Source organism: Miscanthus floridulus, chromosome 6 (genome assembly GCF_019320115.1).
Source record: "Miscanthus floridulus cultivar M001 chromosome 6, ASM1932011v1, whole genome shotgun sequence".
Taxonomy (NCBI): domain Eukaryota; kingdom Viridiplantae; phylum Streptophyta; class Magnoliopsida; order Poales; family Poaceae; genus Miscanthus; species Miscanthus floridulus.
The window spans coordinates 135,928,177-135,947,738 of NC_089585.1; the positions used below are offsets into that span (position 1 = coordinate 135,928,177).

The 19,562-nt window shown below is 45.4% G+C and overlaps 1 protein-coding gene and 1 non-coding gene across 2 annotated transcripts; both read left to right on the plus strand.

Annotated features, from left to right (window-relative positions):
• Positions 1–1,673: 1,673 nt before the first annotated feature.
• LOC136459770 (uncharacterized) lies at positions 1,674–4,620 on the plus strand. Its single transcript, XM_066459610.1, has 6 exons — positions 1,674–2,027; positions 3,100–3,358; positions 3,515–3,551; positions 3,672–3,777; positions 3,910–4,020; positions 4,219–4,620. Exons 1-6 carry the CDS (start codon positions 1,725–1,727, stop codon positions 4,363–4,365), a joined length of 963 nt encoding a protein of 320 aa, XP_066315707.1. The 5' UTR covers positions 1,674–1,724; the 3' UTR covers positions 4,366–4,620.
• Positions 4,621–4,752: 132 nt separating this feature from the next.
• On the plus strand, positions 4,753–4,824 carry TRNAK-UUU (transfer RNA lysine (anticodon UUU)). The gene has a single exon. It is a non-coding gene; the product is annotated as a tRNA-Lys (tRNA).
• The last annotated feature ends 14,738 nt before the right edge of the window (positions 4,825–19,562 follow it).

Below are 19,562 nucleotides of genomic sequence, written 5' to 3' on the forward strand. Positions count from 1 at the left end.
TGCATGAAGATTTAATGGTGAAATCAAGCCCCCCCCCCCAGCCCCTCCTTTGGATCCGCCCCTGTTGATGGTTAAGCAACACATTGTTGTTGAGGAACTTTGTTTGTAGTTTGCACGATGATTCACACTTCGTTCTGCAAGGATTTGTCCTAGCTTGCATCCTCTATTTCATATTTGGCCCACATTTAGATTTTAGGAGAACATATAAAATTCAAATAATTCTAAACCAGGAACAAAAACTTAGACCATGATTTTATTAAAAAATATATAATTTTTTCGAGTTAAAACAAATTTTCTATGAATTTTCTAAGGTCAGGTTAGATTATAGTATTTCAAATTGTATATTTCTTTTTAAAAATATTTGAATTTTTTTTTGAAAAATATTTCTATAGTTTTTTATAAAGTTTAGTTGACATCCTAAGCTATCATAAAATCTGATTTACTTCCTCATGGTTAACGTGACGTCATGTCAGTTAAAACCGCTTTCAAAACTGTCCAGTGAATAAATCTAATGGTTTCAAAAATTAAGGGAGTCTAAAGTTCTGATTTTGTAAAACTGAGGAAGGCAAACTAGACTTACCCAATAATTAAGGAAGGTTCCGTTATTGTGTGCATGGGCTTCATGCCTTCATGGGCGCCGTGGGGATGGTGGCCCGTGGGCAGCCATGGCGCCGTGACGGACGGTGACGCCACCTGGCCCGACGGCGATGAAGATAGGGCAAAAGGAAATTGCTAGTAGCGTCGATGTCGTAGTGTAGTGCTTGACAAAAGCGCTCGCAGTCGCAGTTGAGAATTGAGAGGGGATTAGGATTGGGACGGGATCTACATATAAATTATAGACTTAGGGCTCGTTCGGTTCAACCGAAACTTAATCAAATTATATAATGAATCCGGCCTGAAATATTTCTCGGCAGTCATTCCCCTTCAAACGAACACGGCCTAAATGTTTTTAGAACCACCCGTTGAGTGGCGTCAGAAAATCATGGCGTGACTCACCACTATGGTAATGTGACGTTAACCCTCACCATAGTGAAAAGTTACGCCATAACCTTGGTCATAACTCATAACTCACGAGGTTAGTTAGTTCTGGTTCGTGTTATTTTTAATATTTTAGTATGTTTATAGTTACAACGAAAAAGAAAGCTGCAAGGGCACCCAGGTCACCGTCAGAAGATTAGGCGGACCCCGTGCAGGAATGCACGATCAAAAGAAAGCTATCATAAAAGTCGCCATGACTCTGAGTGACTGACCATCTTTTCTTGTTGCCGATTGGCAAAACACATGGGCGGACTTGTTTCTCGGCCCAGATCGGATCCTAATAATCCGGTGAACTAATCGTCAGGTCAGGATTAGTCTACAGTCTACAGTCTACAGCAGGGGAGTTGGGGTGGGAGGGGCAAGTCGGTCAGAGCAGCCGGCGAGACACGTGTGGGCGCGCGGCCAATGAGCGGCCGCCACGGCGGCACTCGCCGGTGCCCGATGGTATCCGGGCCGGAATATATTCCGCCGATGCTCCCGTCGTCGCGGAGCAGGACGGCGTAGGGCCGTCGGTCGGTCACATCATCGGCGTCTGACTTCCAAGGGTAAAGGGATCACACACGAAAGAAAAGAAAAAAAAAAAACAAATCGCAAACAAGACAAGTCCAGCGCACGCCATGCGACCCACGCTGCTTCCTTGCTTATCGCGACCGTATGTGTTGTTTTGTAACAACCACAACAAGAATATGAAGATATTGGAGTCTCTCTCTACTCTTCTCCTCTATATAATTATAGGGATCACAACCGACCAGCTGCATCGCCAGCGCAAGAATTCCGATCCTCCACACCACCACCCGCCGCCGCCGCCGCCGCCGCCGCCTCCTCTTCGCTTGAGCACCTGCTGCGGTGCGGATCGGTCGAGGAGGAGGAGGAGCGAGGAGTTGAAGGACATGGCGAGCGCGGCTGGAGGCGGAGCGGCGGGGGAAGGGGAGTGGCTCAAGGTCGCCCAGCTCAGGGCCATGGTGGAAGCGCAGGACCCCCGCGCCAAGGTGAGCTGCTCATCGATCCACCCACCCACCCACCCAGTTTTAATAACCTGCTCCATTGCTCAATCGCCTGTTGCAGCCTGTCGTCGTCTCTCTCTCTCAACCTGCAACGGTGCTGATGCCTGATGCAATATGCATCATCATTGCTCGTTCTGCACTGTTCTTCTTCTTCTTCCCGGCTTTGGAAGCAGTGTTTCTTTTTAGCATTATTAATATAATACTACATTAATTCTACTTTTGCCATCAATTAAACAAGAGTAGTGTTCTGCACTGTACCGAGCTTGATGACGGTCTTGTCGTCGTCCTAGAAGAAATCACCACTACAGAGTAGTGTGGTTTGAATTTACATTACTTGATTAATTTTCCGTGAAACTAATAAATTTCTAATCAGATTTCCCTTCAAACAAATTCCTAATTTAAACAAAACTTTCAGTGTATAATAAAGTCAGTAGTAACAAAGGCATGCAGTAACAGCGTCACATGTTTGGTACTTGTCTATGAGATAACGGCATGGGTATAAATTAAGTTGTCTTGTAGGATTCGTCAAAAGATGAGTGTTCAAACAATCAAGTCACAGAATGGAACAATTACAGGTGAACAGTTCGTGGCATGCACTTGGGCACCCATCCATGAATATAAAATGCTTTACGCGCCAAGCATGGCGGCTATACTATTCTACTACTACAGAATATTGCAGATTTGCAATAGTAAAATAGCCTCAAAGCCGGAGGAGGCATCATGTTGAAAAAGAAAGTTCATAACAGACACGGACATGCCAACCATTCTGCCCATCAGTCTCTTTAATTTGCCTCTAAATTAATTAAACATTCAATCCTCTGGCTTATCCATCGACCCGTGTTGGTGAAAGGATCGGTATCGGAGGCAAGGCAAGGACCTCAATTCTTTTAAAAAAAACCAAACAGTAAGATCCATCCATGCACATGTCAGTTGTCACTAGTAATTTCTCTAGATTACATTTCTTCTCCAAAAAGCCCTTTCAGAAATCGCTGTCATTCAGAAACTGATTGGAGTAATCAAGCTGCCATTTTTTTTTCGCGTCGCGCCACGCGTGTAGGAGGTGGACAACCTGACGCTGCGTCGGTTCCTGCGAGCGCGCGATCACGACGTGGACAAGGCCTCCGCCATGTTCCTCAAGTTCCTCAAGTGGCAGAGGGAGGCGGCGCCCGGCGGCTCCGTGCCGGAGGAGCGGGTGAGGAGGGAGCTGGCGCAGGACAAGGTGTGCATGGGCGGCGTCGACAGGGCCGGCCGCCCCTTCGTCGTCGCCTTCCCCGCCAGGCACTTCTCCGCCGGCCGTGACATGGCGGAGTTCAAGAGTACGTACGCACTCGTGGTCACCATGCTGGACTGCTGCTCCATAGTCCATCCATGGCTCCCTCCTTGGTCCTTGCTAATAACATTTGTGACACCAAATAAACCTGGCGTCGACCTGAACCGTACGTTCCTGAGCGCAGTTTGCTGTTCTTGTGCAGGTTTTGTTGTCTACTTCTTCGACAAGATCTGTGCCAGGTAATCATTCATCAGTTCTGAAGTCCATCTAGCTCTAGCTGCAGGTTCTTCTCAGCTTCTGGTTAATTCTGCCACGCACTGCAAAACATCGTCTCTAATTCATCACGGGGACAAATGCAGAATCCCCAGAGGGCAGGAGAAATTCCTCTGCATCGTTGATCTCAAGGGCTGGGGGTACTCAAACTGGGACATCCGGGCATACATTGCGGCTATAGAGATCATGCAGGTATGTTCATCCATCAGTTATACTATTTCCGGCTTTCCGCCTTCAGTAAATGTGTGTAAAACCACACAAAAGTTTCCTTTCCTTTGGCACAACACAAAATTCGTTCTCTGATTCTCCTGCCGCCTCGTGCAGAACTACTACCCGGAGCGGCTCGGCAAGGCGCTGATGATCCACGTGCCCTACATCTTCATGAAGGCGTGGAAGATGATCTACCCCTTCATCGACACCAACACCAGGGACAAGGTGACGTACCGTACCCCCATGTCGATGATCTCCGATCCGAACCCCAGCTGCTGGGTGCATTGCATGCTCTGGGAGATGAGGAAATGCTAGTGTTAGTGTAGATTAGTGTAGATTGGTTTATCCATAGCTATCGCTTCATCCTCGATCGATCGTCTCCTGACTGACACTGTTTTGCGCGATACGATTTGTTATTCGCAGTTCGTGTTCGTGGAGGACAAGAGCCTGCAGGAGACGCTGCGGCGGGAGATCGACGAGGGCCAGCTCCCGGAGTTCCTCGGCGGGAAGATGGACGTGATCCCTCTCAAGGACTATGGCGTGCAGGTGCAGCATCCTCAGGCCGTGTGACCGTACGTGTTGGTGGCTAGCTAGGAACACAGCATGGCCATGACCATGGTTGTTATTATATATGACAGAGATGTATCTGTTGCTTTCACAGTAACTGTGTAGCTGCTGTAAAACAAAGCTCTGTCTGCTTGCGCTGTTTAACGAGCTGAGCTGCTGCTGTTGCCCGGGTCAATTGATGCAGACCAAGATCTGGGCTACTATGTAAACATGAACAGGAAGGCACCACCTACCAAGCCCAACACGACTGTTCTCTCCCGTTTCCGTTATCCTTTTCAGCCCAGTGAAGTCAGTCTGAACTCTGGAGCAGCTTTTGGGCAAAAAAACATAGGTTTCCTTCCTGTATAAACCTACCGACATATTTAAAAAGTAACCAATCCCAGCGTCCTTGCCGTCCTAGCTCAGTGGTAGAGCGCGTGGCTTTTAACCACGTGGTCGTGGGTTCGATCCCCACGGACGGCGCCTTCGTTTTTTATTTTTTTGCCTTTTGTACACTCTTCCAAAGTTTCAACTCTCAAGCAGGCTGTAATTTTTAACAAACGTGAATTTACGGCTTGTAACTAGCCATCAACATGACATTATGTCACCAACTCAAGACTGTAATTTTTTTTTATAAAAAAAAGAACAACTCAAGATTGTAACGTATTTAACGCTTTGCTAGCCCTGAGAACATTGTAGAGCGGGAAAAGAACATTTCTTGTTGTTATAAAAAAAACATTGTTTCTCAATCTTAGAAAATATTTTATTGAGGACATTAGTAAATATTTTCTCATTGTGGAAAAAAACATTATTTCTCAAACCTAGAAAATATACTTGATGTGCTAGTCATTGCTATTCAACGTCATGGATAGAGTAAAATACGCCGACGACCTTTGTACTTGGCAATGTATGTCATTTAGATCTCTAAACTTATAAAATGCACATCTGTGTATAGAAATTTGATCTGTGTTGCGTCTGGATCCAAATAGATCTTGACGACTTGACTTGACCCCACCTATTTGCCGACATGGCATCCATGCTAAGACTGTCTCTAATAGCTCATGCAAAGGGCGACGCAAACCCAAAATCGGTCATGCATAGTGTTTTAGCTGAAGAAAACCGTCTCCAACAGAAGACGCAAACGCAGGATGCATTTTGGGTACGAGGCCAACCGGGACGCTTATTTGCGTCGACTTTCTCCAAGACGCAAAGTCTTCCGCGACAGGAGCAGTGCGGGCAACTGCTGCTCGGCCAGGAGCCAAATCAACTAGCACACGACGAACAGAGAGCTCGCACGCGAAGAACGGAAAAGGAGCGGCCAAGAAAATCGATGAAATCCAACTCAAATCTTCATGGATCGCTCCCAAACTTTGCACAGCGATTCGCAATGAAGATAAAAAGCTACTCCTAGGAGATCATTGCTCAATTTAAACCATAACTCTGTAAATCAAAGAAATTCGAGCAAGAACGAGTTTTACCCCCAAATGAAGATCGGCTTGGATCTTGATGCACGAGTGGAATTGATTCAAACCACTTGGTAGGATTGTTCAACACTTGTCAAAGCATCAATCTAACTAAACAAATCTCACAGCAAAACTCAAATCGAGCACGAATCAAGAAGGGGAAAGAAACGGGAACGAAGAACACAGTGAAGAACAAAATCACACGAAAATCATAGAGTGGTGAATCCCGGAGGACACGAGAGGATTCGGGTCTCCATTCCTACACCAAATCACAGCAGAGAGAGAGGGAGGAAGGAGACGGAGGGGGAGAGGGCCACCAGCGTGCCACCCGTGAGGGCGGCGGACTCGTCGGAGATTAGGATGGAGGCGATGAAGTCGGGGCTCGCGTGGAGTATGCGTGGGTTGTAGGAAAAGGGAAGTTTTGGGTCACGCACCCATTTGCTGTATGCTACCCAATCCACCAAATGCGGGTTCAGACTGTTGGAGATAGTCTAACACAGAGGTAGCAGCTGCCTCGTCTGTGTGCCCTGGCGACTGCACGACAGGACTGACCCCGACCCCGCCGCCGTCATGGCCGATACCTATCTAGCCTATCCGATAGGGCCCAGCCCAACAAGTAGTACCGCCCTCTTCCCCCGACGGCCGCACGCCCTAGGCCCATAGCCCTCGATGCGCCGCTTGCAGGCTTGCAGCGCACACACGCGACGCAAAGAGGGAGCCTCGTCTCTGCTCGCCGACTACCGGCGACGAGCCTCCGCCTCCGTCCCCGCTCACCGGCCACCGGAAAAGAGGGAACCTCATCCCTGCGACGAGCCTCCAGCTCCGCTCGCAGGCCACCAACGAGGATCTACGCCCCCACGACGTGGATCCAGCGACCACCTATGAGTTCATCCCCTTACGCATTCTTGATCAAGTTGTTGACTTATTGTTACTTGATTTCGTTGTTCCCCACTTCCCCTTCCCCTTCCCATCCTCTATCTACTCTAATTCTGCAGTTCTTGGTTTCTTGTTCTTGATTTTCTTTGTTCCCAACTTTCCTGTACTGATTAGTGTTGGCTATGCTGTACTGATTAGTGTTGGCTATGTATGCAATAGATGGCTTATCCAAATATGAGAATGATACAAATGAGGAAGAACAAACTTATGCGATGGATGACTTTTGTTAATTGCCTAAATTTGAGACTGCTATATTTAAGAATTTGAGACCTGTTGTGCTGTAATAGAACTTAAGTAGTTAAGTACATTGCAATGTTTTATTGTTATCAATTTTAATATGCGTTATTACCTATTTATTTTTTAAAAATGTAAAATGTATACATTATCGTTTTTTTAAATTGTTGTATCCGTGTATCCTTGTCCTTCCAATAGGGATATGGTATCCGTATCTGTGCTGCATAGCAATCAACTATTCTATCAATTTTATTACAGAGAGTTAAATATATCTATTGTTCTTATTTTTGCTACTTGTATTTTTTAGGACTTTATATTTAACTCACCTGATGAAAAAACTTAGTTTAGGTGTTATCTCTTTATACGTGATCATGTGATATAGGATGTTCAAATTTATCATTGTTTTCTTTTTCTTCTCATATTTCTGTACTTACAGTGCTGCTCAATTTCTAATATCTTTAGCTCAATTCTACTAATAACTTATTTCTTTATTTACCTATTTTGACATTTCTTTCTTTCTTTTTTTGGCAAAAGATGGATGGCACTAGGAGTGCATCAATCCGTTTGTGGTCAAGGCAACAAAAGTTGTACAATGATTTAAAAAGTGTTGTTTATGTGGTGTTGATACAAACTGAAGGTGGAATTAGATCAGGGACATGTGTCTGTGTTGATCCAAATGGGATGTATGGGACATCGCAATTCTATGTCTTTAGGAGCAATTAAAGAAAAATGACACCATCCCTAATGATTATCCGGTGATACAGTTGGCAAAACATGGAAACTTAAACCCCGGTCAAGCTGTATATTCTATTTCACATCAGCATAGCCTTATGTATTCTTTTTTCAGTGGTAAGATCAGTTATCCATGCAAAGATGATGTGATTTCATTTGACAACTCTGATACTTCTCCCACTCTTACTCACTCCCTACACTAGTACTAGCTATGAGCTAAAAATAGGAATGTGGCTCTTCTCTTTTTGTCACATTGTGCTCTCTTGTGTTGTGTGTTGTGTTGTGTGGACGAGGCATCCCCATCTATTTATAGGAGTGGAATGGTCGGTTGGAGATGGAATATTTGGGGGATCCGCATGCAACCGCCTTGGGGAGCCACCAGGAGACGCCACATGGAAGGAGGAGGCAGTCGGTGCATGCAGGGGTGCTGGCGCACCATGGGTGCGGCCACACCCAGGTGTTGCCTCCCCGCGACCGCCTTCCGCATGGCGATTGCATGTTGGGCTTGGACTCCTCCTCTGTGGGTTTGGGGCCCAGGTTTGCAAGGTAAGTGGGCCTTCCTTCTGTTTGTTTGTGTAGAGTCTGCGTTTACGTTTTTCTAGTTGCGCACTTTGACTCTTTTTCATGTATTCCAAGTGTGTATCATGCAAATGATCAACTTACCAAAACTCATGGAATTCGTTAGTATAAACTCTATTTACTACGTTTTGGTGTTTGTATGGATTTTAAGTAAAGTTGGTGGGTGAAAATATGAGTTAAGCACCACCAACAAACTCCCCAAAATTTAGTTCTTTGCTCGTCCTCGAGTAAAGTTCTAAGGACTAAGATGGTTTATCTCCTTGATTCTGAAATCCGCATACAAGTTATTCCAATCCTAACCTGAACCTGTGACCTTCTGAGTGTCTACCATAAAATGTTGAGTGATTGGATAATGGAACAATAAGGATTAAAATCTTCCTACTCTACTCTTGCTTAGAAACTTGGATTCTGTTTTATTTTGAAAAATATAAATTTTAGCTTTGCTCCTCAAAATAATTCTCTCGAGTCACTCATATCTGTTATTGTTGGTTCCTCACTTTAGGCAAAAGATGTTGCCTTTACTTCCTACCTCTAGTAAAGCTTATGTGGAGCTCAAGGTAAGGCAAAGTGTGGCATACTTACCTTGCACATGTTGCGAAGTCAAAATCCAAATCTAAGGAGAAATAAGTCATATAATCTGATCAATAGGTGCAAGTGTGTGGTATTTTGTGGAAGAAATACTCCTTTTATTGTTTTTGACCTTTCTTTCTTTACCGCAGGTTTCTTTTCTAGAGGTCATGGCAATCTTTTGATTCTTATTATTTTTCTTTCTTTCTTAAGTCCATTTTCTTTAGACTACTTTGAGTCCTATTTATTTTGGGCTTTTTTGTCCATTTTTTCTTTTCTTTTTTTTCATTGACATGCCTCTTTTTGTATAAAACCTTGGTGAAATGAGATCAGAAATTTTCATGGAGCTTTTTTTGTTGTGGGTGGATGGATGGAATTTTGTGCTAACTTCCAGTGTAGAAGTGTCGATAGAATATGCTCGGCAGTTCTCCGAGGGGTATCCCACGAAGGTAGATTTGTCGGTGGGGGTGCGTGTAATCAGTATCCGGATGGTGACACAAGGCGCAGAAACAATGATTTAGACAGGTTCGGGCCGTCTGATCGACGTAATACCCTACGTCCTGTGTGTCTTTGGTGTATTATATTGAGATGTAGTAGCTAGATCTAGATGGATTGTCTATGTATCTTGATCTGCTAGGGGACCCCTGCCTCTCCTTATATAGTCTGGAGGGACAGGGTTACAAGTAAAGTATCATATTTGGTACTATACAATATCTTGCGGTGCACGCCTTGATCTTGTGGGCCGGACCACCTCTGATGGTGCGGCTCATGTCTTGGGGCCATACCCCTATAGCTAGTCCCCGAGCCTGACAGTAGGTGACGCAGTCACATGGTGCCAGGGTCAGAAAGTAGAAAACTAGCCAAACAGGCAGCTAGTCCCCGGGCGTAGCCTCGAGATGAGAACAAGCACATTCACCATAAGGTAAAGTGTGCCCACTTAGTCCCCGAGCCTGCTAGAAGATGAAGAATGAATCTTGTAGCAGGGTCAAAGAAAAAGAAGTCTAAAAGCTTGCCCACGTCGTCTGACATGCACGTATCAAGACCCCAAACGTGCTGCCCAAGATCAGCACCCTGATCCAAACAACATAGAGCAGCTTGATAGCACATCAACAAGACGTAGCAAGATTCGACCACCAAGGGAGCACCAAGGAGTCCTCGGCGTCGCTAGCGATGATCGAGCACCGAGGAGTGAGGAGTCCCCGACGTCGTTGGCGATGTCCAAACATCGAGGAGCGAGGAGTCCCCAACATCACTGGCGATGACCGAGCACCGAGGAACGAGGAGTCCTCGACGTCGCTGGTGATGTCCGACCACCAAGGGAGGAGCGAGGAGTCCCCGGCGTCGCTGGCGATGACCGAGCATCGAGGAGTCCCCGGCGTAGGCGGCAATGTCCGACCACCAAGGGAGGAGCGAGGAGTCCCCGGCATCACTGGCGATGACCGAGCACCGAGGAGTCCCCGGTGTAGGCGGCGTGTCCGAGCACCGAGGAGTCCTCGGCGAAGCTGGCGATGTCCGAGCGCCGTGGAGCGAGGAGTCAACGACATCGCTGGTGATGATCGAGCACCGAGGAGCGAGGAGTCCCCGGTGTAGGCGGCGATGTCCGAGTACCGAGGAACGAGGAGTCCTCGGCATCGTTGGTGATGATCGAGCACTAAGAAGCAAGGAGCTCCCGGCGTTGCTAGCGATGACCGAGCACCGAGGAGCGAGAAGTCCCCGGCGTAGGCGGCGATGACCGAGCACCAAGGAGTCCCCAGCGTAGGCGGCGATGTCCGAGCACCGAGGAGTCCCCAACGAAGCTAGCGATGTCCGAGCACCGAGGATCGAGGAGTCCCCGGCGTTGCTGGCGATGACCGAGCACCGAGGAGTCCCCGGCGAAGCTGGCGATGTTCGAGCACCGAGGATCGAGGAGTCCCTGGTGTCGTTGACGATGACCGAGCACCAAGAAGTGAGGAGTCCCTAGCGTCGCTAGCGATGTCCGAGCACCGAGGAGCGAGGAGTCCCTGGCATCGCTGGCGATGACCGAGCACCGAGGAGTCCCTGGCGTAGGTGGCGATGTTCGAGCACCAAGGAGTCCCCGACGTAGCTGGCGATGGTCGTGCGGTAAAGTATGCCCACTTAGTCCTCGAGCACAAAGAATCCGAGCGCTGAGGAGTAACCGGCGTAGCTGGCGATGAAGCACGAGCGACGAACAGTCTGGTCAACTGGTCGACGGCGAAGTGAGCATTGAGTAGAAGCGACCGACGAACAGTCCAATCAACTAGTCGGTGATGGAGTCCATGAACCGAGCGGTACGACCAGTTGATTGGTGGAGAAGCCCGAGCATCAGGTGATCCGATCACCTGGACCATGATCCTGCAATACAAACATGTAGAACGGGTAGTACATGATGCATAAATAAATAAACTCCGAAGAAAAATCAGCAATGGTGATGAAACGGTGTATGCAGTTCGGTGATCAGTTGGCATGAAAATATATTTATGTTTAATATAAACTGCATGAACAGTTAATGTGTAGCTGAGTCTCCAGTCCTAGCTAGCCCATAGTCCATAACATCGAGCGTGGAGCCTATGCACGTGTAGGAGGAATAGGCATGATCAAGGAGCCGCTGCCGACCACCTATAACGCAGAGCGCGGAGCCCGTAGCACGTGTAGGGAGGAGCCGGAAACAGGGCCGTCTCTAGAGGCGTCCGAGCATCAACGTGACTGTTCGAGGGTTTAGAAAATTGTTTGAAGGGTAAACATGGATAAAACAGTTCGGAGAAACATTATGGCGATATACGAAGATTGGAGAATATTTAGGAAAATATTAAAGTATGACTTAGCTTTAGACAGAAAGTCTGATCGGCGACGTATGTCGTTATCTGGTCGGCGTTGATGATGAACACCTAGCGGGTGGTGAGTTGTTGGTGAAGGCGACCTCGAAGGTGGTTCCGAGATAAGATCTGCTATCGTGGGGGCTAGTGTAACCAGTGATGAATCGTCATCGTGGACCAGCATAGATCTCCATGAGATTGACGATGAGAACATGCTGTTGATTTGAGGTCCATCTGGCTCACCATGGATCAAGCGCACACCCCTACCTGACGCACCAACTGTCAACAAAATATGCTCGGCAGTCCTCCGAGGGGTATCCCACGAAGGTAGATTTGTCGGTGGGGGTACGCGTAATCAGGAACCGGATGGTGACACAAGGCGCAGAGACAACGATTTAGACAGGTTCGGGCCGTCTGATCGATGTAATACCCTACGTCATGTGTGTCTTTGGTGTATTGTATTGAGATATAGTAGATAGATCTGGATGGATCGTCTATGTATCTTGATCCGCTATGGGACCCCTGCCTCTCCTTATATAGTCTGGAGGGACATGGTTACAAGTAAAGTATCCTATTTGGTACTATACAATGTCTTACGGTGCACGCCGAGCAGCGTCGTGCACGCCTTGATCTTGTGGGTCGGGCCACCTCTGATGGTGTGGCCTATGTCTTGGCGGACATACCCCCACAAGAAGCTTAGCTTTATTTTATGGGTGGCGTGTACGTGCTCTTGAATCAAGAGAGCATAAAATATTTCTTCACAAAGTATCATGACATTTTGACAAAGTTCAGTACAAGAATAAGTAGCATGTGAACAAGGTTCGAAAGGAATTCATCTTTTGGCCATGGTAGGTATTTAAATATCATCCGAGGAGCATGCTATTTGAGTTTTTGATTTTGTAAATAAATCCCAAGTACTTTGCAAAAGTGAGCAAGTTTTCCATCCTACTATATCTCATATTTCAATCACTTAGATAAAATGGGTTCCCTATGATAAGTTGTTCACAAGTGTAGGTATATTGGCAATGAATAAAGAGTATGCAATCTTTTAATCATAGGATGACATGGAGATGTAGCATTTGTTTGATTTGTAAAATTTTAATTTGTTCTCTTTTAACCTTTATTTAGATGTAGGGAGTGAGGATGCACAAACCGAGTTTGGAACTTTTAATCTCTTGTGCATTATTTTTTGGGAGGTTTTTGAATGCTTGTGTGGATCATCTTCCCCATACCTATGTTTGTACCTGCTTTTTATTCAAAGAAACAAAAAATGAAACAAGCAAGGGCTCTCCCGGCTTGAACACTAGAGAGCCTAAATCTTATTATTATTACCAGTAGTAATAGTAATTATTTTTTTGTATTTATTTATTTGTTCACCTGACTTTTTATCTTTAAACATAACTCAAGCAAGGCAAAGGCAAAGATGTAGTGTAAACATAGCTATACCTGAGCAAAATGAGCCCAGCCCACGAGCCCGACCCAAGCTCGATGGGTTTTAGCCCACCCATGAGCCTTACTGGACAGGGCCTGGGCAGATATCCACTGCCCAAAAAAATTTCTTGGCCCGAGCCTGGCCCGAAACACTGCTTTTTGCTATTTTACACTATGAAATGTGCGGGCGGCCCGCCCAGGCCTGGGCTCGGCCTGAAAATTTAGGCCTGACCTGCCCAGTGAGACAGTCATGGGTGGGACTTTTTTGGCCCAAAATAACCGGGCTTTTTTTGGCCCGGCCCACAAAATGCTTAGGTCTAAACATAACCTTGATTTGTCTCCATAATAGATTATTTTCATTGTTTATGAAAACAATAACTCAAAAGTTCATTAACCAAAATCCAACACCATATCAAATTTTGATTAAAGAAGGCTATTTTAACCTAAACACCATGCTAAATTTAAAAAGCCTATGAATGTACCTTGCATGGATACACCCAAACCACGATATGTGACATGAACAAAAGGAAGCATGATTTTATATTTTCATAGGGACAAATGTGAGTAAAGGAGTTGGTGAACATCTGATTACCTTTGCATACCTGAGTGTACTTACCAACAGCATATGTGGATGAAGCTTTGAAGTTGCTACCGCGGTTGCATGATCGTGTATGCGTGTCGACTCAGGCTAGCATCAAGGCTAGGCTACACACACAATTAGTGTGTATGGACTATGGGGCTTGGTGGTAGTAGCAAAGGCTTAGAGGAGAGCCCTTCTTGCTTGTGAAAGCAATGTTGGGTGGAGTCAGACATCGCATTGGTGTTGGCCATCCTATGCCTTCTCTCTCCTCTTCTCTCTTTTTGTTTTCCCTTTTTTATCATATATATTTTTTCTTCTCCCTTTTTTATCATATATTGTCTTTTTTATCTCTCTCTTTTTTCAACTCTCCCTTTTTTTCTAGCTTTCTTCTTTCTTTTTTCATATTTTCATGTTTTTTTCAGCAAGACATAGCTGTCATCATTTTTTTAACCAAGATGTCCATTGGTGTGTATGGAACTTTGTGCTGAAACTCTCACCATCTTCCCCCACACTTGAACTTTTGTGTGAAAATCAAGTGTGTAGAGTTAGGGTCTCCTCTTGAGTGTGTTCCATCACCAAAGAGAATCATGGTGTATAATTGATGCGGCTCCCATGTTCTCTAGCATCGTATGTTCCTTGTTCTTCGCAATCTACCTGAAATGGTTAGCGACCAAGAATACCTGAAGGTGCATACTAACTTAATAGCATGTTCTTGCTTTTATTAATAAGAAAGATATTTTTTATGATAATCCAGCGTATCTCTGGGCAGTGCTTAGTTTATGGTCATAAGCTTGACCTTGGGAACTCATCTTATAGCTATCAACAGTGGTGTAGTTCCCAGCTTCACCACTAAGCATTTAGCATCATTGTTCCTAGCTTCACCACTATGGTTAGTGCCATAGTGCTACTATGAGATTTGCAATATTTATGGTAAACAAAAGTATCCACAACCATCCTCTTAAAAAGTTTGGAGACAAGGATCAAGAGGTGGTTGCGATCCTCGTGGGAGCTTGTAGCACTAAGCAAAATGTCCATGGCATAGGAGTTTTTGTTCTCAAGAGATATATCGTGTAGAATCAACATTGAATCTCGACCATTATCGAAAGCAACATTTTAATGGCCAAAGGGACATGGTTTCGGTTTGAGTGAGGGTGGTGATGGTCGTTCTATTTCATAAGCAAACTTAGGTAAAACAAACAGGGATATGAATTTCACCTCCTCGAATGGGTCATGGTTGGGATTATGCTTCACCATTGGATTTTCTAGGTGAGAGAAAGACGTGGCGAAAGCAGTTTTCCCAACCTCTTCATCAAGGCTCCCATAGGATGGTTTTTTCTTAAAAATTAAGGGTAGCCTATGAGAAGATCAAAATTGAGGCTAGCAAGGATGTGGAAGTCATAATGAACCTCGGTTTTGTCTATTGATTCGAGGTATTTCCAAAAATCATCGAAAGTTCATCCTCAAAAAAATAGAAAGTCCTGGAGGTTGAAATTCTTCCTCTGGAGTTTCTGGTTTGGGTGAGGGTCTTAGGGTAGGAAGTAAGGATTCAGACTTAGCCGATGGGACCTCCTCATGTTCCCAAACCATGGCTATAGAGCTCAAATGGAGTTCATAGCCAGAAGCTGTGATTGGCTTTGAAGATGGTGATGGCTCTAAGAACTCATCCTTAGGAGCAGAAAGGTTTTGGAATGAAGGGCTTCTTGGTGAAAAATAAAATAAGGAACAATATTTTTTCCTTTTTTGAAAAGGAAGATAAAACACAAGGATACAGGGGTGGAGTAGATTTAGAGATAATATGACAACCATTCCCTGGTAACGACGCTAGAAATGTTTGTTGGTATTTCTTAACACATACAGAAATAATCCGCAAGCGCACGGAATTACCGTTGTAGCATTTCGCTCGGAAGTATTCAGGGTATCGTATTTTCCTAGAGGAATAGATGTGTAGAAGTCTCTTAGCTAGTCACCTAAGATAACAAGAAGAAAGATAGCTCAAGTAGTGAGATTTTCTAAGGATAGAGATCATAAGTTAAGATAGCTTTGCCACTATAGACTTGCTTGGGGCACCGATAACACTTAGTCTGCCAAGCGTTGCCGGCCTATAGCTCTACGCCAAATCCAAACGTGGGGGATTACAAGGGATGGACATGGCTGTCATCACCTACCGCCTACCCCTCAACCATGAGGAACGAGGCAAACGAAGGTAGCCTCTAGCCTAGACACCACGTCTACGCTATCGACTACTATTTTGGCGTCGATCAGGGTTATTCGTCTTTATTAGGGCCCTCTACTAGAGTATTTGTCACACGGACGAACGACGACCCCATAAGTAAATAATGACCAAGACTAACTTAAAGTAGAACTCACCACCAAAGATAAACACGAACCTTATACTCCAAGTAGTATTCGGATCGTAGAGATAAGTGTAGAGGAGCCGATGATTCTCAGCATTCCTTCCACTAAGTGTACAAGGGACCCCGAGTACACAAGTGGAGGTAGCCGACAACTTCGACACTTCTCCCACTCTTACTCACTCTCTACACTAGTACTAGCTAAAAATAGGAATGGGGCTCTTCTCTTCTTGTCACATTGTTCTCTCTTGTGTTGTGTGTTGTGTTGTGTAGAGGAGGCATCCCCATCTATTTATAGGAGTGGAATGGTCGGATGGAGAGGGAATATTCGGGGGATCTGCATGCAACTGCCTTGGGGGAGCCACCAGGAGACGCCATGTGGAAGGAGGAGGCGATCGGCACATGCAGGGGTGCGGCCACACCCAGGTGTTGCCTCCCGCGACTGCCTTCCGCATGGCGGTTGCATGTTGGGCCTAGACTCCTCCTCGGTTGGTTTGGGGCCTAGGTTTGCAAGGTAAGTGGGCCTTCCTTCTCTTTGTGTGAGTAGAGTCTGCATTTATGTTTTCCTGGTTGCGCACTTTGACTCTTTTTCCATGTAGTCCATGTGTGTATCCTGCAAATGATCAACTTACCAAAACTCATGGAATTCGTTAGTATAAACCCTATTTACTAAGTTTTGGTGTTTGTATGTATGGATTTTATGTAAAGTTGGTCGGTGAAAATATGAGTTAAGCACCGCCAACCGTGTTGCTCCTGTTGCCTCATGACCAAGCCACCACACCGTGCACGGGTGCATGAGCAGAGCTCATGTAGGGTCAAGATGGCTGACTAGAGAGGGGCGAATAGTCGTTCCTAAATATATTCTCTATGACTAGCCGATATAAGCAGCGGAATTAAATTAATCGTCTAGCCACGACTTCATCCCTCTATCTACTTACACTTGCACCTTACAAAAGATCCTATGCAATGTAATACTAAGGTGTCCAGCTAGTGGGAGGTCTCCGATGGGTGCACTAGAGTTCACACCAGAGCTTCCCAATGGTTGAATTCCAACGGCTATAAAACTAGTTGTCACCTAGGCAAAGCTACGGTGCACCACTCTAGTGTGCACCGTGCACACAAATAGCCGAAACAACACATTGAAAACCCTCTCTAGAGTATCACTCTTGTGCACACCAGAGAGCTCTGATGCCCTCTATACACCTCTCCGAAACTCTCTGGAGTTACTCTCCGGTGCACCACTCCTGTGTGCACTAGATAGCTCCTGTGCTCAAAATAGCCCAAAACACATGCTAAAACCTTCTCAAGAACTACTCATTGGTGCGCTACTCAGGTGCACATAGCTCCTGTGCATTTAAACGCTATTTCTCGCATGTTGTTAGACTACTATGCAAAATCTCCAGCGCATGCATCCGATGCAAACCAGAAGCACTACTATAGGACTTTTTAGGTGGCGTTGCCCTTTTTAATGGAGGTGGACGCTTTTTTCACCTGCCACCATTATTCCTAGGCCGGACAGCCTCCCGAGACAATGAATGTGGATGACATGGTTTGTGGTACAATATGGACGAGACAACACCAATGAATGTGTTATATGTTTGTGCTCGATATGCGTATTTTTCTGCTTTTATATTATATATATGTGTGTTTAATTTGTGAAAACACAATTCGATTCAAATTCAAATCAAATTACCGAGGCTATTTTTAAAATGGAAAAATATTAACGGAGGCGTGCACGTAATAAATGGCCGCCTCCAGTAATCCTTTAGCTGAGGCGAGCGTCTTAAAGTGATCGCCTCGGTTAAAACATTAACAGAGACGAGCAAGTTACGATGACCGCCTCTGTTAATGAACATTAACCAAGGCGACCGCCTCCATGAATGGATTAACCAAGGCGGACAGGGCAACCGCCTCCGTAAAGTCAGGATTATCCATGACCTTTGATTGGAGGCGGTTGCAATATGCTTGCCTCCATTAACCCAAAATGCCCGCCTCCATTAAGTTTTCTGTAGTAGTGAAGGTAATGTGCGAGCACATTTTTAGCCATACAATATGCACTATTTGGAACCTCCGGTACACCAACTTCGGTGCACACCGGAGGGCTCTGGTGAGTGCAAAACAGCACCACCAAGTGCATCTCTCAAATTGTTTTCGCAAGTGTGCTAACTTCAAATGTGTTCCACATGAACACCAACACTTTAGCACTAAGTTACCATTTCAAAAATATTTTTCAAAGCATTTTTAGTTGATTGCTTTCCACACCACTCGATCTAAATGCAACGCGAGTTAGATCTCTCCTAGTGGCACAAGATAACCATTTAGTTCACAAGAAAGCCCCTCTTGATAGTATGACTATCTATCCTAAACCGGTAAACCCGGTCAAGCACTTCTCTGCACAACCCTTGACCGGTGAAATGAAATGTCATACAAATGTACCTTTGCCTTGCAAATTCCATTCTATCTCCATGTCGGTGATGCCACAACAAGCATCTAACCTTCACCTTGATCAAATGATGAACAATAGTCATCCATCAATGTAGCCAACCACGCTACCTTGATAATTGCCTATAGCATGAAGCTCCTTCATTCTCCATCAAGCCACTTCACCACAACAAATCAACACTTAACTTGATCTTCCATGAATTATATATTCCACTTCATAGCTTCACATGGCCTTATTGGTTCATCGATTGTAGCTTGACCTGCTCTTCACCGTTACCTTGGTCCATCGGTGCCAAGTCCTCTACTCGCACTTCAGCGCCTTGACGATCCATCGCACCCGAGTCTCTAGCTTGCCCTTCGCGCTTGCAATTTGGTCCTTCGTAGCCAAGCCTCGCCTCTTGATCTTCTCCACCTAGCCATATGACACCATGTCATGTCTCATATTCAATGAGATCCGTTTGGAAGGTGAATCAAACATAGCCTAAAAGTCCTAAACAAGGGCACATTTGGTTTCTCAGGCAAAAACTCCTAATAAGGGCGCCTTTAATATAGCTAGCTAGCTATTGACTAACCTTGCCGAGTGAGAAACTAAAGTAAAAAATGTGTTCGAATAGCCAACTAGCTATTCTCGGAGTGTGTGCTGGCAAGCTGTGCCAGCATTTTTCTGTGCTGGCAAGCTTTTCGAGGCTTACGCTAGTTAGACGAGGCTAGCTGGCTACGAACCAAACACGCTCTAAGTCTTTTTGTTGCATTGCCCTATCACAACTTGGTTGTTGTAGCCACCTTGCTCAGCTGGTTTGGGTTCGTATAAGGTGGGTGGTAGGAGGGATACTTATATACGACCATTAAATGAATACTCTTCGACGAAGACGTCAGTCAAAAGGTGACAGCTCCACCGTATTAATGCAGCACACATAGGACACAATTGAATGTACACTCTGTCTTTTGGTCATAGTTGTATATCCATCACAAAATTCAAAAGAGCACAACAACTCTGTCATATAAGAAAAGGACAATAAAACAGTGAGACAATATATCACATCATACTATGCTATGTAACCGACTGTACACCCTGTCCTTTGGTCACAGTCAA